General features: G+C 36.2%; 1 protein-coding gene across 3 annotated transcripts in view; it reads left to right on the forward strand.

Annotated features, from left to right (window-relative positions):
- Nucleotides 1-26233, forward strand: part of LOC111873126 — a 52461-nt gene that overhangs the window by 20774 nt on the left and 5454 nt on the right. For all 3 annotated transcript variants that reach the window (XM_033754977.1, XM_023867560.2, XM_023867561.2), the window contains 10 exons: nt 281-495; nt 1004-1252; nt 2401-2664; nt 16074-16198; nt 17951-18187; nt 19699-19950; nt 22145-22386; nt 22545-22671; nt 24040-24172; nt 24641-24756. In XM_033754977.1, the coding sequence (XP_033610868.1) occupies nt 281-495; nt 1004-1252; nt 2401-2664; nt 16074-16198; nt 17951-18187; nt 19699-19950; nt 22145-22386; nt 22545-22671; nt 24040-24172; nt 24641-24756 (1960 nt within the window). The remainder of the gene's footprint in view (nt 1-280; nt 496-1003; nt 1253-2400; nt 2665-16073; nt 16199-17950; nt 18188-19698; nt 19951-22144; nt 22387-22544; nt 22672-24039; nt 24173-24640; nt 24757-26233) is intronic.

Below are 26233 nucleotides of genomic sequence, written 5' to 3' on the forward strand. Positions count from 1 at the left end.
CAAATGAGTGCAGCAGTTTGCCAGAGAAAACTTCCTTGCTTTTACATCATGAAAACTTATGGTTTTGTATGCATTCTGTCCATTTCCTTCTAACATTAGCAGCAGTTGAAAGTATTCTGATTTAGAAGACAAACTGAGATAAACTGAATTAATTTTCAGATATGAGCTTCAATACCGATCCACAAGCTGTGTTATTAATCAGAATCATGTTGATTTGGTTAGTGACATTCTTTCGTGTTAAATGATGGTTAAACACTTTTCTCCTTTTATATTGTTGCAGTAAATTCCCAAAGACAGACTATACATACTCCCGAGTATCACCACATCGCAAAGAGCTAGCACCAGGTGTGATTCCTATGCCCAACATGTCTCGCAGAAGCCTCGGTACTGTGCGCCAGCATGGTAGCTCAGAAAACAGAATTTCAAATAGTACTGTCGCTGCAGTCTCAAAGCATGATGTGACAAAATCACGTTGGTTTGATCATTCTACCTCAGGTAGAGTATTGATTTATGCATATTTTATCTGCTTCCTCCAATTTTTATTTTTTTAATCTCAGCCTCTTTCATGATTACGAGTCACCTGTGTTTTTTCAGAGCTTTATAAAATCTCAGCTCTATTCTAACTATAATGAAGGTTTTTGCTTGCATACTTCAAAATTAATAGATAAACAGTGAGCATTGTCATGTGCATACCTGTAGTTCCAGAAATATGCACAACAGTTTAATATTTCAGTTTTAAGTGATCAAATAGAAAATTAAGTTACTTGTGTGAATCTTTATGCTGTCTAATCAGAAAATGAAAACTTTACAATAAAAGACATAGTCAGAAGATCATAATGGTTTGCAATACTTGTACATATATCTGCCAGCTTTTATCTAATAGAACTTTAAACTATATAAAGTTATTAAATTGAGTGGAAAATGCTCGAAACTTTCATAAATATACATTTGCAGCTTCTTTTAATTCTAATATATACTACATGTGAGTGACATTGTATTTTAGGCTCACAGGCATCCAGGAAAGTTTTAGAAGATTGGGCTGCTGTGGATTCAGATGTGGATGATGTGGCTGAATCACTTAGCAAAAAGACTTCTTCAAGTCGTTCCAAGCAATGGACTGTCACTACACGTGTTACATCTTTCTTCCTTGCCATCTGGACCTTCATCACTGTCTCATACAGCCGCACTGTTGACATTGTGTATAGACTAGTTGGTCGTCGCCGTGGTGCTGATATGTATGCCACACCCCGCCGTAAGCTTGGCTTTGGATTTATTTCTTATTGTCTATATTTACTATATATATATGTGTCTGGTTCTGATCGTAGAGTGTAGTCGGAAATTATTTTCACTGTTTTGTGATGTTAAATATATGTCAACAGTTTTCGTATCAGTCCTAATTCATTCAGGAGCCTCCAAACATCGTAATTCCTATAGGAATTTATAGAGCTTTCATTAATGCTGTGTTGAGTGTTACGTCAATGCTAATAGTTATAGAGAATGAGCTTGAAAACACCAGAACAAAAACTTAGAGAACCCTAAAATAATCTATCTCAGTGCATCCTTGTTTACTGGTTATCTTTATGCTAATAATATTAGAAAACAATAAATTGTGGACATTCAATGCAGTTTGCTCCAGTAACTATGTACTCTAAAACAGTTAATATTTTATTTTTTACTGAAACCGTCACAGCACGACAATCAACAGTACATGTAAGTAGCTCTAGGAGATACATTTGCTACAAGTTTTGACCTTCAAGAGGCCATCATCAGGCAAATAACTTTTCATTATTGGATTGCATGTCAAGAAATAATATATGATACATAACAGGATGCATTAACTGAAAAAAGAGGTTACTATTTTATCTGATTTTGAGAGTACAGCACTAAGCAAAGATCATAGATTCAGGATGTTTCACATATTTCTTTTGCAGCTGATTATACGCTAATGGCATAGCCTACATAGAGTTTTCTTTTTTGATCTTGCATATATTTTCACTGATACACTCAAAATATGTTTGGCTATTTTAACATTTCGTAGCATCATTTTAAGAAATGATTTTTAGTCATAATTAGTTGAAAAAGACTATGTACTTACCACTTTTCCTGTTAGCTGTGAAGTATGTGAATATTGTACATAGAATGAAAAGATACAGCACTAGGCATAGAACTGTGACCAAGTTTGTGCTTGATTCCATCTCAAACATATTGAGAACCATTTTGTAACAAGTGTGTTAACATATTAAAAGAGACATGAGTTTTGGTGAAGTTTATTGTAACATCGTTCATAGTATTACTGAAGAGAGCTACGAAGCTTTTGAGTGAGAATAAGGATCTGAAGATATAATGCAGAATTCCAAAGTGAGCACATCATTACAGTCGTTGGTTTTCTGTTGTCAATAGGAGGCGTGTCTCCTGTGTGGGTTGAAGGACGCTCCAGCTGGTTGCAGAGGCTCTTCACTTGGGTCCATCACATGGTGTCCTCAGTAATGTTGTTGGATACATTGCTACTGTCACGTTGGCGCACAACACAAATAGAACAGGAGCATGAGATATATTATGATGACTACTATACAGAAAAGGATGCTGTAACTAAATCTTTATCTTCTCATAAGCGCAACACGTGGAGACTCCTTCTTCTCCTTCTACCCCTCATCTTTCTGGCAGGTAAGGTAATATATATGTTAAAAATTTTTGTGATGATTTCTATAAATTATTTACCAGTACTGTAGCCCTCTGTAGCTTTTCTTCATAGCACTCAAGATTAAATGACACAGTGAAACCCCTTTATAGTGTTTTGCTGGGAACCATAATTTTTTAACATTGTAAGAGGGAGGCACTGTGCGTGAGAAATGCTCGCTCTTGCTCTGTGAATCGTTAAAACCATCTAAATATTTACAGTGCTTAGTATCAGTATTTTTATCATTAGGAAAAGTAAAAAAAGTAAAGTAAAACTATCCCTGCAACAGGCTGTGGAGGCCCATGGGGTTATGAGATGTTGAGGTTCCCACATTTTCTAGACAATCGGCTCATAGATGGCAGTAAAGTTGTCAGTCCTACACGCCGGCCGCCCTTTACCCCCAAAAATATTCATGGTACTCTTTTCTGTTAGATGCTGAGTAGACCCCAGGGCCAAAGTGCATCTGGAAGGATTAGGTAAATTGAAAAAAAATCCACCTCGTCGGGATTTGATCCTGCGACTTTCTGGCTTGTAGCATAGTGTCTCAACCAACTATGCTACCGCATGCCCCCTTTTATCTTTAGGTGCAAAAGTAAACTAAAATACTTAACATAGTAACAATATAGTAATAATGTCATATATATTGCAGATTGCTGCATATGCAAATATTAATGAATTTAAGTAAATTGAACATTCATTAGATTATAGCACAAGCACATGAACCAGCAATATTCACAAAAAGATAATAAAATTATGTAGTATACTCTTAACGGACACCTTCACCAGAGTGTATTATAAATTAAATAATTAGGCCTGTTATGAAATTTTAGGTTATAGTAGACAAACAGATTCACATACAACTATTCATTGTGTGCTGATAATTATTCAAATTGCTAAGAAGTCAGAACTATAGATTTCTACTGAATTACATTGCATTGCATTCCCTGAATCCAGAGTTAGTCAAAATGTCTGTAGGCAGTGGAATATGTCGTAAATACAAAGACATATGTGCAGCACAACTGAAGTTTTCCTACAAGAAAAAACAGTGGTTACACATGAATAAGAAACACACATCCATATGCACATATACACATCACTACAGTGAACTTGTGCACTTTGCACAACCTTTAAATGGATGAGTCATTTTTAAACAACAAGTATTCATCAGCAGAGTAGAAAGAGTATAAATCCTGCTTTTTCTTTCAGAAGACATATGAGATCAGGTGACAGATTATTGCAGATTTTGATCTCAGCATAATATGTGCTTTTCTGAAAGCGTGAGAGGTTAGCAGTTGATTTATGGGTATAGTGCTTGTGTTAACATTGTGTCCATCTACCTTGGTATTAAAATGTTCTTTGTTATTTGTAATGAAGTTTATTAATAAGAATATATATTGACGTGGAAGAGTTAAGATCTCTAGTCTTTTAAAACAGATCTCTATAAGAATCATGTGATTTGACACCTATCATGAATCTAAAAAATTTTCTCTTGCAATGGAAACAGCATTTTGCTGTCAGGTGAATTGCCCCAGAAAATTATTCTGTACTTCATTAAAGAATGAAAGTAAGCAAAATAAATTGATTTGAGAATGTCAGTGTTGCTGATATGCAACATAGATCTAGCTGCATAACATGCTGCACTTAACTGAATAGGCAATCAGTATTAAGGCTTGTGTTCACTTTTAGTACACATATGAAAAGAAAGTGACCGCCTCTGTGGTCTAGTGTTCAGAGTTCCTGCCTACAGATCCAGAGGTCCTAGGTTTGATTCCTGGTGCTACCAGAAACAGCTTGTTACTAAATGGGAAGCTGCAGGCACCCAGAAATTTAAATTAATGAGATCACACTGTATTTTCATCATTTGTGACATACCACAACTTATTTTATAATGCAAAACTTGTATTATAAACTCTGTTTTGCGGCAACCACCTCTATGGTCTAGTGGTCAGAGTTCCTGGCTTCAGATCCAGAGGTCCAGGTTCAATTCCCGGAGCTACCAGAATTTCTGAGAAGTAGTAGGTCTGGAACGGGGTCCACTGAGCCTCGTGAGGATACTCGAGGATCTATTTCAGGGAAATATTGTCTCCGTTCTAGAAAACCGAAATTAACAGCCATAGGGATTCGTTGTGCTGACCACGTGACATCCTCTATCCGCTAAATTTGGCACTAACTTTGCTGACAAGCGGCGATCGCTTGTTCAGTATAGTTGGCTTGCGGATTAAAACCACAGAGGTTGTTTTTGTTTTGTTTATATAATTTATGTATTCATAATCATAAAATACTATAATTATCAATGTCTTACCAGTGCGAAAGATGATACTGCTGAACTTTAAATTTCTATCTACTGAATTAACATCATTATCACTACCCTTCAGAACTCAGTTATTTGCATCTGTTAAATTTGCCTACTTCAGCCATTGCAGAATGAAGAAAGAGTGAAGTGATGTCTGTAGTAGATGTAGTTAATGTCTTCTATGGTTAGCAGTGAGGCATGCTGACACAGCTTTATTTCTTGTGCATTCTTGGGCGTGTCATGTCATAGCTAACTTTGTAACATTTTCTTATTTGTTGGCTTACTATTTAAAAATGCAATTTTTTTTTACAGGATTTCACGTGGTGCAAACATATTCCTTTCCCTATCCAGACTTGATTTCAGAAATTAAATCTGCATTTTATGATGCAAAATTGTTTTCAATTTTTGAATCAACTACTTAGTTGTGATTTATGTATATTTTTTATTATTATTTTGTTGTACCCTCCTACCCCTGCCTGTGCAGCATGCAGCAGACCTCAGGGTGTTCATACTTTGTTTCTTCTTTGTGTAAAAAGTTCTTGATTTGCTTTCGGAGTCTTTGTTTTCCTTAATTGCTATTAAATACAGACATATTTGATCTCACATGTTATAACATTTCAGAATTGATATCAGACATTTATTTTCCTACATTATATTTAGTGTAAATTAAATTTCACACAGTAATAATTAAAATTAAGTTTTGTATTAAATACTTTATCATTGAAAGTGCATTTTGTCACCATTTGAGCTTCACAACATGATTTTATTTTTTGTATACATATTAGGAAGGGGCGGTTCTGTTAGAATTTCGATAAGCCTGTTGGTTAGAAATAGAATCCCACAACCATCTTATAATTTTATGAAGGTTATATATGTAATATGTTGAATGTAGCTTTCACAAAATTGCTTTAATTTTTAAATTATTATTGGGGGAAAATAGTAATATAATCTGAATGATAGATCATTACCTGTGGGTATATATTTTCGGGAAATTTAGTGTACTGGTGTAGAAGGGGAATGTAATATTATGATTATTAATTTGAAACCAGTCACACTGGATGGAACTATTTAACTTTTCATAATATTATTAGTGTGACGGACCAGAATGAAACAAATCAAATTCATTGAAGGTAGTCAAGCTAAACTGGTAAAATCTTAACCAGTCACACTGGATGGAACTATTTAACTTTTTCATAATTTTAAAATAGTTTTAAAAGTGACATAATTTATAAAATTTGAAAAAATAGGAACAATTTCTGTTAAGAAACTGAATTAAATTTCTGGCTGATAAATAAATAATGAAATGCAGTGAAATCATAACATGATGATTAAGATGCCAGAGAGGGGTTAAGAGGCCTGAAATTAATATATTTTCAAATTTCACTTAATTTCTTAGGTAGTGAGTATGTATTCAACAAATTTATAAGTGCAGCAGTTAATTTTTAAAGACAGTCTTGCCATAATGTAGGTATTTAGGTATTATCTTTTCATCTTCGAAGCATTGAGGTCATGTCTGGGGTAGTCCATGTGGATTTATGGTATTAAAATGGCATTGTATGTAATTTTTCTCTGTCACCAATACTTCATGCTCACCTGTCATTGCATCAGTCCTCACGGGGCTTCAATTCTGACCAGCATTTGGTTAGCCTGAGCAAGGAAGCTTATGTATTTGTTATTAACTGTCCGTTGATTTGATACAATGGAATCATCCTACTTTGTGCCTTATATCAACATCTCTTTGCTTAAAGTTTCTCCCTGGTGAACATTTACCATGGTGCACGTGCTCTTGGATTTGTGTGTGCTATATGCCCTGAGGTCATAAATTTGCCATGCTGCTCAGAATTTGCTAATAATCTGCTTTGCTAGATGCTTGGTGCAATTAACTACTTTTACCAGGGGAATGAATAGTTACCAGCATTCCCAGTTTTGCTCATGGGTTTATTGCAGAGGATCCAGAAGACAGAGTTGTTTACCTCTTAATATTTTCTTACGATTATTTATGATTGTAGACACAAGGATTGTTTCAAAATTTTCCCACAAGGATTTAAACTCAGAATTTGTATTTAAAATTTTATACATTATATTCATATTTTTATATGAAACTAAAAGAGATGTTTTCTTCAAAATCTACTGTGTTCCACCAAGTGTTGTTGTATGGCGGTGATATTGCCTTGTACTGTATCAAAGGCTGTTATTTTTGCAGTCATAAATGATGATTTTTTTAATGTGGGTTATGTTGTTAAATTAAATCATAACTAATAGAATATTTTTTGTTCATTCACTGATTAGCTTTCATTGGGTATTGTGATGATTAGATTGTCCCCTTAGGTTTACAGAATAGGAGTACACTTAATGGCCAAATATACTGGGGTGAGGGACATTATCCAAGCAGAACTTTTGAGTCTGCTTCTAAGAAAAGTTAAATATGATAGTGGCCTACTTTCAAGCATAGAGTTTCTCTTAACAGACCCAGGTTTTCCTAATTTTTCTCAAACAACAGGGCAGTTCCCATAAGTGTAAGAAATTGTTTTGAAAATGTGGCAGGTCCAGATATTTCAATAAAAACTTTTGATGTTAGGTTACACAGTAATACACAAAATTTCAGGAATAGTACCAAAAATGTTTGATATTACCACTACAGTGAAAGAGTGAAAGTGCACATTGAGAATTGACAAATCTGTGGGACGTCCAGCAAACCCCAGTGATACCATATGAATGATCTTGAAAAGCTTCCTAATGAAACATTACTCAGCCCTGTTAAGCTCATGAGGCTACTAAAACATTAATGAACCAAAGCTATTTAAGGGCGAATATAATAGAGAACTTTGCTCTCTGTAATAGAGTGGTTCTACTTGGAGTCTACAACAGCATATCCTTCATATCAAAATGAAATTAAATTAGCTGCCTTAATAGAGAATTGTCTGTTCTACTAATGATTCTGTTACTTAACCAAGTAGATTTGCACTGAAATTTACCACGTGTAATACTTTTACTACTTCTGTCAGCTGGAATGCTTTGTAAACCTATGAATACACAGTACTTGAATGTTCCTTGTGTAAACTGTGCTTCTGAATGTACTGTTTGGCAGTAGGGTTGAAAATCATCACATTTGCATGTATACAGTCTCCCGTGTTACAAAGCAATATGCTTTTCTTTTATGTAGCCATTTGTTTTGACTCTTGTCTCAGGTGTGTAAATCAAATCCAGTTTCTCGTACAGCCTTAAGATATTTAATTAACTAGCTTTGTGGGATGACAGTCATGATAGCTAATACTTGGATTGCTTATCAGAATAACCAAACATACCTGTGACATCATGAAATATATATTTGCCATGTTTCACACCTTACAGCATAAGGTTTCTGTAATCATGGTTTAATGCTGAATGTCATATACCATCTTATTATAGCAGAAGGGTATTTGGTGGCTGTCCAGTATGTGCACTCAATGTGTATGTTGCCATCTCTCCTCCACACCCTTGCATATCTCTCAGAAGCATTTGTATCTGATTAGACACAGGGCCTACTCAGGGTGCTCAAAACATGAACTTGTACATGATGAAGTGGAACTGTGTGTAAAGGACGTGGGTCTTCTATACTTCACTGTCTGTTATGCTGTGTGGCTCTTTAAATAAATGCAAACCTTGCTGTAAAAATATCACCTCAGGATCAAGCTAATCATCATAAAGTGAGCGAAGACACTTATGGATGTTAGGGGATCAGACTGCCGTAAACTGTGCATAGCTTTGATTTTGTAAAGCCATAATTTCAGTACTGTTGCAGTTATCGCAATATCCCTCTTGGGTTGGACATGTATAATTTTCCATTTCTGTGAATATTGTGGGAAGTGTAAGTCCACTGTGAAGTATCAAAGAAAATCCGGAAGAAAGTTCCCTTGGGTTTGAGCACCCCACAGAATATGAAATTTTTTCAGTGACATAAGAACAGCTGGCATGTTAATAAACATGAAATCATAATATTATTTAGTGTTATACCAAGGGAAGTTGAATAATATCGGAGCTCAGTTTGAATATACACCTTGTAAGCCTTCTAAATTATAAAGTTCCTTACACAAGAAACAAGAATAGCAAAAGAGACTACGAGGACTACTACTACATAATTATGGTAACATAACCTTAGGAAAAGACAACTGTGTGACTTAGCCTTATGTTACTGAAAGTGCTATTGTCAGTTAGTTCATGGTGGCAAACATAATTCTAAGTTGACATTTTTCCGTATGTCATTTGGTTTTTTTTAATGGACACATAAACAGAACTATAAGTACTTGAGTATAGGAGATATGTATTTTATACACAGAATTTGATTCTTTGATTAAAAAATGATTTTTGGAGTCTTGAGTGCAGGAAAAATTCTGGGCCCTATGTTATAAGCAAAAACAGTTAATACTGAGAGAGAGGCAAAAAAGATGAATGCAGATTGCCCACTAATCACCACTCTACAGCTGCAATGAAGTCTCACTGTTTCTGCAGCTGACTAAGTAGGAAAAGTGGCAACCAACTCATGAATGCAAACAGCAGAAAGACTGCTCCCTAGCACCATCACCAAGTAACCTTTCAGTATATACTGTCATACCTCGTGTGGTATTAGCCTGTTTTATGGTGAACGTACTCATTCCGTATAGAGCACATTAAGTATCAGAAATTGTCCAAAATATATCTGTTGGCACTGTTACTAGGTCATGTCTTGGCAGCTTACAGTTATCACTTCAAATAGCAAATGAATATTCTATATTGCCTATGCAAATTGAATTACATTTCACTTGGTGTTCATACCTATTATCAGTCAGCTGTATTTTGGAATGTCATTCATTTGATGACACCTGGCCTGCAGATACTAGTGGAATTAATATCTTAATTGCAGATTACAGCCCTTGGTAATGGATGTCATTGTGTTATTTATTAATATCATACCATTTCTCTGTCATGATTACTCAACAGATCAAGGGTTATTATACACTATTTACACAAAGTTCGTCTGTGGAACCAAACATATCTTGCTTTATTCAGATGCCATATGACTTTAGTTTTTGTCCATATCAGTATAATCATTATACGTGGATCTCAAATCAGATGTCTCCTTTTTTCTTAGAAGCTACTCAGCTTACAAAAAACTTATCCAGATATAAAATATTGGTCTTGTTAATATGTAAAAACTTTATTTGAAACTCTTTTATGTGGTATATTGATGGAAACAAAAAAATAATGCTGCAACTCTGCAGTTTTCGCTCCCTCCAAGGGGGCAACACAGAAGTCAGTTTTGCAGAACTGTGAGAAGATCATCACAATGTACATTGCCTATATTTGAGTAATAATAAAAGTAATTCAAGACCATTCGCAAATAACCAAAGCCTAAATGGTATAACATCATTAAATAACCTGTGATTTGTTTTAAGCTGTAAATAATTGCTTGGTAGAATATAAAGCTGTGTTCACAAAATCAGACATTTCATATCACTAGTTAAATTAATTTTTTTAAGGGTGTGATCTTCTAGGTTGTAATGCTTTGTAGTTAGGTAGAAGTTCACTGATATTTTTGTGGTATACCTCGATATTTTCAAAGGAGTGAAGCAAGAATTTTGCATCAGTTTTACTTGAAGTTGTGAACAATTCCCATAATTGGCATTGCAAAAAATAGTAATGGAACTTCCTTGTTTGTATAATCTGATACTCTCAATGCCATTTCAGTTACACGATATACCAAATTGAGTAGCCATTTACATAGCAATTTTGCGATGTATTATAATTTGATAATGTTAATAGTGAAGAGGTGCTACTGTATAACTAGTGATATAAAATATTTGTTAGTGTAGACATTACAGACATTGATCATTTAATGTCATAATCATTTAACATTATTGGCAAACTATGGAATACTGTCATTTTAGTTGCTCGAACATTTCCAAAGTTGTATTTGAATTACTCTTTCGTCTTTTTGTGTAGGCACTGTGTTCAGCAGAACACTGATGTGGTGCTGCATGTTACTTGCTATTGATATCTGTACATACAGCCACAATTTTGCTAGCACCAATAAGGCAAAAATAGCAAATTAATATGTGCATAGTTTGTTCAATAAATAGGGTTCACCACAGCATACAAATTAAATGAATAGTCATTACATTGATATATCTCATTTTTTCCACTGAAGTATCATTTTTCAACATAATCCCCTAGCGCATGGACTCATTTGTCATGTCTTGGCACACGTTTAAATATTCCGTTGCAGTAGAAATTTGTCTTGTGCATTTGCAGCCAATCATTGGCAGCCATTTCCAATTCTTCATTATCGTTAAATTGCCAACCTCTCAAGTGATTCTGTTTGTTGCATGTTACCCCCTATCCCTTTCAAGTGTCACAACCTACGAAAAATAAAATGCGTCATTAACACTAACATTACAGGCAAGGGAACCTTACTTATTGAACATTCCTTGTATATTATTAAAAATTATATGTACATTTTCTTCTTTTGATTATTTATTATTGTTTCCTTCATTAATTTGTATTGTATTTTTCATTTGTCAAAGGTTTACATAGGAAATATTGAATTGGCAGAATATCTGAGTATTTTTGTTGTTTTGTAATATTGTTGTATGACCATCAGCACACCAAAATTTATAATAAATAAACCATTATTACTGTATTAAACATCCTTTTATTATGTACACTTGCTACATGTTTTGATCGAGTTGGATAATCAGGCAGTTTTCATGAAGTGTACTACTCATTATTGGATTGCATTTCTAATAAAGAATAGTACACTTCATGAAAATTGCCTGATAATTATCATACTGGATCTAAACATGTAGAAAGTATGCATAATAAATGAATGTTAATGCAGTAATATTGATTAATTTATTATGAATTTGTTGTGTTGATGGTCATATAATGGTAGTGTGTAGTAATACACAACAGGTTGCAAACAATACAGATTATTAACTCTTTTAGTTCAATTTTATAGAAGCATCTGATAAGTAAATCTCTTGCAACTTAACATTGTGTTACCCAGGTGCATAACTTTTGATATTAACTGATCATGCCTGTATATAGTAAAAGTATCACTTGCGTGTTCTTCATTGTTACATTAGTTTGCATTGGTTAGCCATCAGTCTCATTGTTGTGTATAAATTTCTGACAGGGATGACCAAAAAGTTGTAGACATAGTCGCAGCACTGTAGATTGCATGTTTTAACATTTATTGTATGTATAATAACCATTTGGCATGGGGGTATAGCATATCTTTGTGTTTATAAATGAATTTTTATGTGTCTAACACAGGAACCCTAAATAGTAAGTGTAACATTTTATGATATGTTCTTTTGCCCACGTTTGGTGAATGAATATGCCTTTGATGTTAATGGTCTGTACCCTATGTAGCATGGGATATGCTTCAGAACCTGCTGTAGGAATTAAATGATGCTGTAGCATTGAAGACATCCAGCCTATATATTGTTTGAGCTCTTCATTGTCACACAGTATATAAATACTGTTGTTTTGCATGTTTTATCATTGAGGAATATTTTCATTAGATTGATCAAGTATGAGGCTGAAAAATATTAAGAAATTTCTTGTCAAATTGGGCAAAACAAATTGAAATATGTATCTGTTTATCTTTTAATAGTAGGGGTTGGTTATTATTATTATTTTGAGATATGTTCAACTATGGGGAAGAGAGTTTTCATATTTGGTATGAAGAAGGAGATAAAATTTAATCTCTTATATAATTCGTGGCTTTTTTTTAATTTAATAATCTGATACTAATCTCTAGATATATGAATTTATCATAATTATTGACGTTTCTTAAATTAGGCCCCATGTCTAGGTTTCATAACTTCATTAAATGAAGAACATATCATCTAAGGTAGAGATATCGCACGTATACTGTCTTTAATTTGCTCCCTCTGCAATGTAGTTACAGTAATATTGACAAAGATCTACATTAATTCTAATCATGCTTCCTTATTCTTTGCTTTATTAATGCTATATAATTTTGTTTGTATGTACTGGAGTTTGTTTTGCCCTTGTTCATTGTGTATATGTATGAGATACAATGTTCTCAAAAGTATGGTTATGTACCACACCCTCCTCTGAGATTGAATGAGGGAGAAGGATAGAGGAAGGAATGCACCTTGTCCACTTTCACCTCCCCAAACATTCATGTAATCCTCTGCCTTCTTGCCTTGTCTTCAAACATCGGAGCGAAGGATCATCTCCTGCTGCTGTCATCTGGGCTTGTGTGCGTGATAATGGTGAGTGTGCTTCCTCTGTCCTTCTCCAGTCTTGCCAATTTTCAGGGTCTGCTGTTTTGGCAGTAGGTGTAGCTTACATAAATTCAAAGTTCAAAACTTGAATCAGTTCATTAGGGCTGTATATGAAGCATGGAAATTTTAGCTGTATATTGATCCACTTTCCCATTTGATTTATGTTTTTCTATCATAGTTTTGTTGTTAATGATAATTTGAAATGAACATCATGTTATGGAAAAAGGTAAATGTTGTTTGAATGGTTGAACTTCCACTCTAACAGCAGGTACATTTTCAGCCAGCACACTCATTTAATATTAGAAGCCTGTGGCATAGAACACAATCTGCACTCCCCATAGTGAAGTCAACACTTCAGTGTACTAGATTTGTAACTATAGTTCTCACTCTGCAGGAGAAAGATACAGTGTAGCAGCCATGCTTTTGGGCTTGATGAATGTGTTGGTATAGATGATTTGAATGGTCCATCCTAGCTAGCTTATGTATGTGTGTGTGTGACTGATGGGCATTAGTCTTGGTAACTTAGTGTGTTTATAAAAGAATATAATGTTCTTGGTGGAACAGAGAGTAACACATATGTGACTAATTTCAGCTACTGTTTCTAACATGGAAAATGGGGAGAATTAGGTTATAAGTTTCAGTTTTGTTCCACTCTTAAGTGAAGTGGGGGATCAGTTTTTGGAAATATATTGCTTTATATGGATAAAACTGGATTTTATATCCCTTATAATGTTTGAGAAATTAATCTTATGTTTAACAACATTAGTGACATTTTATAATACATATTTACCAATTCTAAACTTGCACAGTGTTTTCTGCCACAGTATATGCATGAATTTAAAAAATAACTCATCTTGGAATAATAGGAGAAACAGTTTTATGAATAATAATGGTAGTAAACTCTGTAGAGTGCTGTTTCTCACTTTTTTGTCGCAGAACCTTTTTGCACCCAAACGCTTTTTATGTAACCTTTAATAAGATTCTTACATGTGAAGCCAAAAAACTAGGCCACAAATAAGTAAGGATAATAATTCATAAATATGAAACAAGGATATGAGATGAACATGTTAAGTGCATATACAGTAGAACTTGGTTATAACGTCATCAAAGGGACCTAAAAATAGTGTCGTTATAAATAAATGTCGTTGTAACCGAAATGGGCACTTCCACAGTAGCCTTATATTAGTCACGTAAAAATCTACCAAAAACTGAGTTAGAATGTTGCATTTTTTTAGTGAAATACATAGTTAAGTACAGATTAACGTAACATTAACATGGAATTGCCCAAATGTGTAATATCAAAGACATATTACAGCGCTTTTCACTGACAATACACACTGCACTAATACTGTATATTAAAGGTGGGCCTACTCACCAAATTACAGTAGATTACATCAATTGTTGTGCCTTACTGTACCTAGATACGAGTACAGTAATCAGTTATCTTCATCTGTTTCCTGTTACTTGCCCAGTACACACTTTCTAAATTATGTACAATGTCCATCTCAGAGAAATTCAGGAATGAAAATGACGTTACATACGAGGTTGATGCATTTGTGCATGTCGTACTAAGCAAGGTATAAAAACAGTTGCTTTATGAGGAATTAGTTCGTACCATTGAATATTTGACGCAATAGACAAGGTGTCGCAGAAACCGATGTTGCTATAACCAAGTTTTACTGTATTTGGAAACAAAAATTGCACTTCATGTATGTGAAAAAATTAAGCTTAAAAATTAATATGCCATATGCACTGCTTTAGAGCAGTGGAAAGAAATATATTCTATGTATCAATCTGAGTATTCATATTTAATTGTGATTTTTTATTTTTATATATTGCATCATTTCATATTAAGATTATGAACATCAAATATTATGGGTCATGTTGCATGTTTGCTTTTATTTGTAGAAGACTGTTTTAGGGCCTACTTCCTGGTTTAAAGTTTCTTTTCTTCCCCCAACATTTTCCTTGAGACATTTTTTTAATCCTGCCATATCCACATTATGTTTCTATGGCAATATTATATCACAGAATTGCAAACGTTTTGATCAGAGACAGTATTCATAGTACAGAGGCTCTTCCAAGCAGTGCCTTCTAGAGACAGTATTCATAGTACAGAGGCTCTTCCAAGCAGTGTCTTCTAATTTTCATTTGTTGTAATCTCTTTGCTCATATATCACAATTGTTTCTGCTGTTTTAGTTCAGAGAACTGAAATATAAAATTTGGATTTTTAGATTCATATTAAGAGTAATTACCCTCTAGATCTGATTTTTGTAGTACAGTAATTTGTGTGTGCTATGTTCCTGCAAACTTGGCAGTAGTTAAAGGATTACTGTACTTTTATTCTGTGTCTGTTATGTCTGTCTATATTTATGTAAAGCTCTTCTGTGAATTGTACTTACAGAAAAACTGAAGTGCATATCTGATGTGTTCTTTTCGTGTAAGAGCGGTTAGCTGCAGTTCTTCTTTAATGAGCTAACGGAAGTGGAGGGGGCGGTNAAGTATTATATTGATGGTAAGAAATATTTAAGCTATGTGGTGATTCACCCATATGATGTCTGCATAAGGCATGAATTAATCAGAAATTTGATATTTTTGGGCAGTCAACAAATCCAATATTGTGTGTTTCTGATGTGTGATGTGAAAGTACAGAAAAAGGCTAATGCCTTGCTCTTCCTCCCTATCCTGTATATGAGGTTACATTAAACTGTGCACTCATACATGATATAGCCATATGCTCATATGTTCCCTTCTTTCACTCAGTTCTTTGTTTAATACTTTTTCAAATTTAAGTTAGCGTGAACCATGCCTGTCTTCTTATGTTGACAGGTTGGTGGGGTGTGTCTGAGGCTACTGAATTTACCTTCAATCCCCTCATGGAAGCTGTAGATGTAGTATGGAATACCCTTGTTGGGTGCATGTTGATTCCATTTGGAGCTTATAGTGCCTTGAAGGTGAGTGAATACTTATTTCCCTAATCTGAATTTGAAACAGTTTTTTTTTTTAATAATTTTCTTCTTGCCACTTATCATTTAGTGATACAGATGTGATGATTAAGTGAAATAATAAATTATAAAACAAAGGGAATGTTGCATGTGTATTTTAGTAAAACCATTTGAAATAAGAAGCAAATGAAATTTGTTACTGTTTAGAGAAATACTTGAAGTTTATCTTTTATTAGATAAACTTTATATTTTATTATCTTTTATTATTCTTTATTAGAATGATCAAATGAAGGAGGATGAGGTGGGCAGGGCATGTAGCATGAATGGGGGAGATGAATGCATATAGGATATTGGTTGCATATTGGATATTACTGTTTAGAGAAATACTTGAAGTTTATCTTTTACCATTTTAATGTATAAATTTCATTGCATCTGACCTCTTGTTAGTACAATTCATACTGTTTCATCCTTCGCACCCCATCGTTCTTTCATTTACATAGTCTCTCATTTATTACCCATATGAAGTTTGTGAACAGGGTGTTGAGGAGAATATTTGGGCCGAAGAGGGATGAAGTGACAGGAGGCTGGAGAAAACTGCATAATGAGGAGCTTCATAACTTGTACTCTTCTCCAGGTATAATTAGAATGATCAAATGAAGGAGGATGAGGTGGGCAGGGCATGTAGCATGAATGGGGGAGATGAATGCATATAGGATATTGGTGGGAAAGCCAAAAGGAAGGAGACCACTGGGAAGACGAAGGCATAGGTGGGTGGACAATATTAAAATGGATCTTGGAGAGAGAGAGGATGAGATGGTATGGATTGGATTGATCTGGCTCAGGATAGGGACCAGTGGCAGGCTCTTGTGAACACAGTAATGAACCTTTGGGTTCCATAAAATGCTAGGAAATTCTTGAGTAGCTCCAGATTTGGCTTCTCAAGAAGGGCTCAGCTCCATAAGTAAGTAAGTAAGTAAGTATGAAGTTTGTGTTACAGACACAATTATCCATACCTATTAATGTGGTAATGTTTACTAATCTTGTCTTACAAATATGAATACTTGAGATCGAATAAGCTTTTCCAACCTGTTGTAATCATAAAACATTTCTCCTTGGAAATGCTAAAATAGATTAGATTTGTTCGAAGAAATTTTGTTAACATGAATACTTTACATGTATAAATGTTCTATTAATGAATGGAAGTCATTATAAATTTTTGCTGACTAGTTGGTCATCTCCCTTACAGTCCTGAAAATATTAGTTCCAGTTTGTTGATACAGTTTCATGATTCCACATACAGTTTTTTGTATGATTGTTAGGCTTCTTCTTAGTTCTTAATATTTGTAATATATTTCAGCATCCAGTTGCATTGATGTATCACTCTATACACGTACACTCACTTCCATCTCCAATGCACCTCTCATCACAATCTCTCCTTAATTTAAAATAGCATTAAAATCGCAATCAGCTGCTACACTTGGCCATCCTGTTCGAAACTGCCACACTAAACCATTTTTTATGTCAAAATATTGTAATGCTGTTTCATTTTCATCATTCACATCAAAATACATTTGTTTCAGAACGTGACCCTTTAGCCTTTTTTGCACTATTTACCTCTTGCAATGTATTTGCTTTTTGTGTTGTTTTGTTTAGCCCTCTGAACATCAGTGTGGTGGTGTTGTCAGTGTTATTTTTGTGCCCCTTAGTATGCATGTTCCCACTAGTCAAGTGTATGTCAATTTTTTATATTTTTACTTTCAGGAGAAATTGTTCATGAACATGGCAGCACCTGAGCTACATCCTGTTGTGCCGCCACATAGTGGTGTAGATCCTCAGCAACAGCAAGCAGTTGATATGGAAGCTTTGGCACACTACATAATGTCCAGTGCTCAGTTCCAACAAATGCTGACCACACGGGTTCATGCAGACACACAGGCTGACCAGAAGGCTGTGCCTGAGTCATCCAACCAACAGCAGGAACAGGATATGTATATGAAGGTACAGTTTTAAGTGTAAATTTTGCTTCAGGGTTATTATCTCTTGTACCTGCTTTCCTTAATTCACTAATACCTACAACTCTTGTTAAGTTAATTGTCATTGTGATTGCTATGAGAACCTCAAATCCTACATGTTTTAAGTTTAAGATTAATGTTATCCTCCCAGGAATGCCTAATCCTTCCATTAGATCTTTTGTCCTGTGGTTTACCAACCAGAATGTATGTATGTTTACCTTATGCATGCTACTTTTTCACATCATCTCATTGTCTTTGATGTGATCACCCATGGAATATTAGGAGTACAAATTTCAAAGCCTAGAGTGGTCTAATTTTTTCAATTCTTTTATTGCTTTCTCTTTTGGGGTCCATATATTATTCTTAATGTATAGTTTTAAAATCCACCCAATCTGTGGACTTCCATTTGATCGAAAGGTCATTTATGATCCTTATGTGCAGCCAACATTTTTGTGAAATCAGGATCACCTCCGTCTAATGCCAAGGTTAAGAATGGTGAAGATATAACTTCACTCCCCCATATGCTTTCATGCCATAGCGCTTAATTGTATAATTAAATACAGGGAATCTTTACAGTATCTCTGCTTGCTTATTGTGTACAAGATGTCTTCCAGTTTTTCCTCACTACCATTCAGACAGATGTACATAACCTCCACATAAGTGTTTTGTGATTATGCAGAGCATACAAAGTGTCGAAGGGACTGTGTTAATTGTGTGCAAGTACAATATGTATACTGCATTTTTATGCACATTTTCAGTTGTTTTCGTTTTAGGCAAATTTTCCTTTCACGAATACATTTTCTGTGTGTGTTGAAAATCTGTGTCACAGTGACTGTAATAATTTGTGTAACAATCCCAAAATAAAAAGTTTGCTTACATACTTTAATGCTATTTTGGTCGAGGAAACAATAGACATCGTTCATAATGCTGAAATTTGTTTTGTTTGCTAGGAAATGGAGTATGAACATTTGAATTGTGACTTGTATTTATAGCTCTAAAAATGGCTTAACAAAAGGTATAGCTAACCCTATAACAGACCATAGAGGCCCGTAGAGTTGTGAGACATCAGGGCTCCCACATTTTCTAGATGGTCGGCTCACAGATAGCATTGAGGTTGTCAACATTACGTGCCAGCCGCCCTTTACCCCCAGGAAGATTCCTGGTGCTCATTTCTGTTAGAGGCTGAATCAAGCCCAAGGCCATAGTGCGACTGGAAGGATTAGGCCAATTGAAAAATCAGTGACTTCAATATGAATTGAACCCATGACCTTCTGACAAAACTGCTAAGAAAATGAAAATCATCTGGGACAAGGATAGTCATAGTTTCAGCAGACAGATCAGAAGCCAGGGTCCGAAACTACTCTGATCTGGGCTAATGCAAATTTTGGCTTTATAAAAAGAAATGTCACAGATTAAGGTGTTACAAATATTTGTTTTTCTCAGACTAAAGAGAAAACAATATGTGTCTATTCTGAGTAAAGGAATTTTGTTTTACAGCTTTTGGAAGAACAGAAGGCTTCACTCTCACAGCTGACACATTACCTGCAGCAAATGCAGCAGAAAGTGGATCATCTTAGTTCTCAAGCCGAAAGGAGTCAGTCTCATGAGCAGGAGTGGGGGCTCAAATTGGAAGAGCAAAAGCAGGCTTTGAGAAAAGAAGCTGCAACACAATCGCTGATAAGAGACAGTGACCAAGTCCTAATGCGGAAAGAGTTGCGTGATATTCAGAGCCGGCTAAGACTCTTACAGGTATTGTGTTGATATATAATTTTCACTCTTTTCATATGAAATTGTATTTTCAGAATTGCCTTTCTCTTTCATTATGAAATTTAAATTTTAGTCTGTTTTTGCATTTTCATAACCGTAGGTTTCCTTAATTCTTGTGATTGTTATTCAGACACAAAGATGGAGTTAATTCAATACAGAGAATAAGTACATTTATATCGCTTGTAATTGCATTCAGTATGTTTACATAATATATCTCTGCATTGAGGATTATGATTCTATCTAAATATTGGTTGGTTTCCAATGGCTTTATTTGGGATCATTTAACCCAATTTGCTTTTTGCTTCCCAATAGAGAGCACTCAAGTTCTTGTTTTGTTGCATCTTGAAGAAGTTTGCACTTTTCTTTTGGGAAGCTTTGCGAGATTTGTTGCTCATTTTGCGCTACCCAGGGGACACGTATGACTTAAAGAATGTCACGGACACGAACAACTATATATTTCTTTATTTCTAATATTCATAACATATAACTTATTGCCACTCTTTCATGTGGCTTTGCTTTCAGAAGCCTCATAGCGTTAAAATGTGTGCAGTTGAGTTATCCTTGGGAAACCAGTAGTTGTTCAGCCAGTCAAGAAATTGATGAACTTTTATCAAACTTGTAGGTTCATCACCATAGCAACAGTGTGGTGCTGTATAGTTTGATACTGAAGAATGTCAGTATATAACCCATGGAAAAAAATAACATAATGATATTCACTTTCATTTGGTCCTTATCCTCATCCTGAGCCAGATGAATCCAATCCACACACTCACACCTTATTCCTTTAAGATTTATTGTAATATTGGCCTTGTATCTGTGTCTGGGGCTCCTAAGTGGATCTCTTCCTTTGGATTCTGTGACTAAAATCTTGTATGCATTGGTTATCTCTCTCATCTGTACCAAGTAGCACACCCATCTCATTTTACTTTATTTGACCATCAGATGTTTGTTGAAGAGTACAAACTATGAAACTCCTGAAGAGTATTGTTTTCAAGGATGTGATTCTATATCATCATCATCCACATCATTGGCAAAATGCCCCTTCTTGAGCCACAGCCTGCCTTAGAAGATTTTCCCAGACTTGTCTCTTCCATTGTGAATTAGACCATCTGGTCTTCACTTCTTTTGATTTTGCAGCAGTAATATTTTGTCAGAGCAAGGTCATCAGCCTTGCATCCAAGGCTGGATCAGGTCTCGGTATTTATGTTCACCAGTGACAGGGTGTCCAACTTATGCCCCCCAGGCATCAAGTTCCCTAATGGTCACCTATGACTCACAGGGCTACAGTGGAGGTATTCTAAGCTGCCTTCACATGAGGGTGATGCAGTATAGTCTGGTAGAAGTTCACCAGTGTTTCAGAGGAACATGCTGCCTCCATCTTGTTGGTCAGAGAGCAGACCCAACAAGCAGCAAGCATTTCGGGGCTAACACTTTGATACAGATTACATCTGACATGTTAGTGCCCTTCATAGTCACTTCTGTGAGAACCTCAGATCTCACATATGAAACTCCTCATACTTTTCTCTTATCTTCCTGTTTGCTTCCTCTAACATCCAGATATTAATCATTAAATTATATACTTGTGGGCACGCGGTAGCGTAATTGGTTGAGGGGCTATGCTACAAGCCGGACGATGAGGTCATTGGATTTTTTCAGTTGACCTAATCCTTCCAGCCACACTAGGCCCTGGGGTTTACTCAGCCTCTAACAGAAATGAGTACTAGGAATTAATGAAATAATTTTCCTGGGAAGTAAAGTGCGGCCAGTGCGTAAGGCTGACAACCTTACCGCCATTTTTGAGCTGATTGTCTAGATAATATGGGAGCCTCAACCTCTCACAACTCTATGGGCCTTCACGGCCTGGTAGAGGGATAGCTTTACTTTTTTTTTTTTCCTGGGAAGTAAAGCGCGGCCGGCGCGTAAGGCTGACAACCTTACCGCCATNTTAGTCGTCATATTCAGGAGGCTCATCACAACTACAGGCTAACTTACTTTGACCTACAAATTGGTTATAGCTGCTCCCTTAAACATCATTTCCAATTCATAATTCACACTTGTCTCACCATTTAATGCTTTATAGCACATGCAGTTGAAAAGGGCAATATTAGGAAAATGAGACCTTGCAAAGTAATGTTTCTGAAGTGTTTTTCTGGATGTGTCCATATGTGGCCTGCAGGAACAGCAGGCACAGATGTCACGTAGGTGCTGTCAGCGTAATACTGGTTCTGTGGCAGTAGATGGACATGTTATTGAGCAACATGTGTTCAGGGTGTTGGCTGATCTACTGGGTGCTACAGGAGGACAGTTTTCAGGAAACCCTGAAGACTTGCGTGCATGGGTTAGCAACATGTTCCTCGCTCGCAGTGATGTAGAGACCAGGCTTGCCAACCTGACCTTAACACTCCAGCGCCAAATGAGGTAACCTTTTTGTATAAACATCGAGTTTATTGCAGAAATTTAGAATTCCAGTATTGAAGTTTATGGTGACATATCATACAGACAGTTTTTCACTGTATTCATATTTTACCTCATGCAATAGTGATGGCATCTGTAGAACATTTTACTTGTGTTCATAGGGAAGCTATATTGCAGTCCAAGGAGTTAATCATGGCTTCGGTGTCAGAACACATCCAGAATGAATTTGCCAAATGGCAGGAGCAGCAGCGGCAACGTGACGTCATAACCACTGTCACCAGCAGAATGGTGTGGTTTGATTTCCTCACCTTTAGAACTCTAATGAAAGTAGTTTTGATTTTTAATTAAATTTTATTTTGTAGCAGTTATATTAGCATGAGCTGAAGTAGGTCAGTCAGTAAAGTAGCAGGCTACAGCAGTTGGATACCTGGGATTCACTTCCTTGCAGGATCAAGACTTGTCACATTGTCACAATATCCAGACCATCTCTTGAGACCCAGTAGGTGTAAAGTGTTGGTGGCATGAAGCTAGCCACACATCTCTGTATAATGCTGAGATGAAGGATGCTTGTATGAGCAGGTTTAGCTTTTCACTTTTTCTGTTTATTGGAGGAAAGATATCTGTATGCTATATTTATGCATTATGGACACTTGATTGAGTTTTGAGTTACCTGCAGTTCTTAGCGGCCTCCGTAGTCTAGAGGTAACGTTCCCACCTTATGACTCGTAGTACGCGGGTTCAAATACCCGGCGGAGGTCGTCGAATTTTTAAGGGCGGAAAAATTCAGGGAACAAGTCCTCTGGGAGGGACTTTAAGCCGTGGGTCCCGTGTCGTAGCTTTACGGCACGTAAAAGAACCTCATATCTCCTAAGGAGGTCACTGAGCCAAATTACGGACTTTTCCTGCCCAACAGCAGTCTCTAATACCTCTGGTAGATGGGGGAAGCATTATAGATACCTCTCAGCTAGTAGAACCGGTCTCGCTGGCTGGGCGGGACTGATGGTAAGCACCAGTACCGGTAGGATGTAGAGACGGTAGAAATCATAGAGGGAAGCACAATGGACCAATACAGGTCTAAGTGCATGGGGAAACCCACCCTCTCCAAATAACTAACTAACTACCTGCAGTTCTTTGCTTAGTTTTTAATATTTGTGTCCCTTAAAATTGATTAATTTGTGTGGGCTCATGCGTTTAGGTTTTTGTCTCTTTATAGTTTAATGCCAGACACTCAAGTTGTGAGCTTTATGATGTGGTGATGGTAGTTGGATTGTTTATGAGATAGATGTGAATTCTGAAACAGTGAAAATTTAAGTTAACATTTAAAAAAAAAATGGGGTTTTTTTGTTTGTTCCTTAGATGAAGATTTCGATTTCTTGAAGCCGGCCTGTTATGTAGCGATACTGCCTATTACCATTTAGCGCTGTATCAACATTCTCAGTAAAAGAGTAGACTGTAAGCTGTTGAGACAGCATCACCATTCTGTGTAGAAGCTATTAAGTCTGAAGCCTGTTTCTATATATGAATATGATTAAAATGTAAAACTAAAATTGAATATTTAGGTACATCTGCTGTCATGAGTAATTTTATGTTATGGATAAATTCTGTAGATTGTTACTGACTTGAATAACTGGCTTGCAATGGGCTGACACTTTACAGGAAACGTGGACAACTAACAATAGTAGTGTGGCAGGACTGACTGACTTACAAGTGCGGGCCATCGTGGATGAGGCTTTGGCAAAGTATGATGCAGATAAAACTGGTCTTGTGGACTATGCCCTTGAATCTTCAGGTAAGCCCATTATAGACACTGAATTTGGGGCATTCTGTAGTTTCCATACCCTGTAAGGTCTGTACACTAAACAATGCGGTGAACTGTGGTTACTCCCCCCCCCCACCCAGTTTCTTTTTTCTCACCCCCTCCCCAATCTTCAGGAGAATTGGGAACTGCTTCATTAAATAAAGGAGCAGCAAGGTGTAATACCTGTACTATAGCATATAGATACATTGCTATGTAATGGCTCTGTGAACAACGCCCGTTTCTATTTTATAAACCTTAATATAGGCAGTAATGAATAGGAGCACTTAATCTGCTGAAATGTGATGTATAAAGAACATTTAAATTCACTGGGCTGATAACTTCTGGATACATTGAACGTAAATGTCATGGCATTGGATTGAAGTACAATATTTTAATTTCATCAGAGTTATTATATGTATATTATCAACATCCTTTTCTCATCATCTTGGCTGGCTGCAGGTGGAAGTGTCATAAGTACGAGGTGTACTGAAACTTATCAGGCGAAGACTCCTCAACTGTCTGTGATGGGTATCCCATTGTGGTACCCTCCAAACAACCCTCGCACTGTTATACAGGTATAGTTTTCTGTTCTTGTTAAGCATGTGTGAATTTGACTCCTAAGCCATATGAAAAGAGTTACTTTATATTTTTTTAACTGATGGAACATGAGCCAGGATAAATGAACCAGCCTATTGCCTGGGTATAAGCTAGATTGTTAAGGTTGAATTCCCTGCAAGGACAGTGATATGCAGGCCAACTTAAGTGCCCACTTAGCCTCCTATTTAGTGAAGGCAGTGGTAAAAGTGACTGCTCTATGTTAGTTTAGTGCCAGGGTTAAGAATTGGTGGATCTGTACCGCCACTCCCCCATCACCATTCCGAGTGAAGTGCAAGGATAGGTGTTACCGTTATATTCAGAGTGAAGTCCAGTTTGGTGTATTTAGTAATTTTAAATGAGTTTTGCATTTCCAAGCTGTTAGACACAGAGATATTGTTTGATATTGCAGCATGTGAAAAGCAGAAATGTTTAGAAAAACAAAGATTTGTGAAGAATTCTGTCTTCTGGGATATAACATGTAGTCAGCCGAAAATCAACTGACATTTTGGAAGAGCATTTTTACATCCGTTTTCAGGGTTGAAGAATTAGCTGAACTAGAAATCAGCATGAAACAGGTGGCAAGCAGTGTTTTGTTTGCTACCTACTTCTTCATAGTTTCTTGCTTGACCAATTCTTTGACCTTGAAGGTGGGGGTGACGTGTTCCTCTGAAACATCAGTTGACCATTAACTGACTACATCCCAAAAGGTAGAACTGTTCATAACAGGTGTTACAAGAACCTCAAATCCTACAAAGCCTTTCACAGTGGCACGTGTATAGTTCATTGGCGTTCCTAGGTTATCACTCATTGGGATCAGATATGAAATATATGTGAAATTCAGTGGAACAAAAGACAGCATTAATAATAAAGATTAGAAGTACAAAAGTACAGTTCATCCAAGGATGACTCAGTAATAATGAAAGAATTGTTAAATGCTGATATGGACAATAATAGGAGAGAGAGAGAGACAGTAGCTCATTTGGTATAGTGAGTAGGCGGTGGGCTGGATGAACAGGCTGTCAAGGTTCGATTCCTGTTAGGGGCCAGAGACTTTTCTCTGCTTCACAGTGTCCAAACCAGCAGTGGAGTCGACTCAGCCCCCCTGCGGTGGGTACTAGCAACTCTTTCCTTGGGGGGGGGGTAAGGCAGCAGGGTTGTGAAGCTGACTACTCATTTATATCTGGTGCTGAGGTTAATCCTGGAACTGTCTCTACACTCCTCCAGATATCTTCAGGGCATGATGCTTAATTAATTAAGCACAGGGGCAGCTTTACTTCACAGTGATAGGTGAATTATTACTCTTGCTGTAATGACAATTGTTGCTGGGAAATGGAAGGCAAAGAACCATTTTAGTTTTGCAGAATCTGCTCAAAATCATTATCATGAAGACTGCACTATATGTGACTATGTACAGTACAGAGATTTGTTGATAGTAAATTAAAAATTACAGTTCTT

The sequence above is a fragment of the Cryptotermes secundus genome, unplaced genomic scaffold (assembly GCF_002891405.2).
Source record: "Cryptotermes secundus unplaced genomic scaffold, Csec_1.0 scaffold246, whole genome shotgun sequence".
Lineage (NCBI taxonomy): Eukaryota > Metazoa > Arthropoda > Insecta > Blattodea > Kalotermitidae > Cryptotermes > Cryptotermes secundus.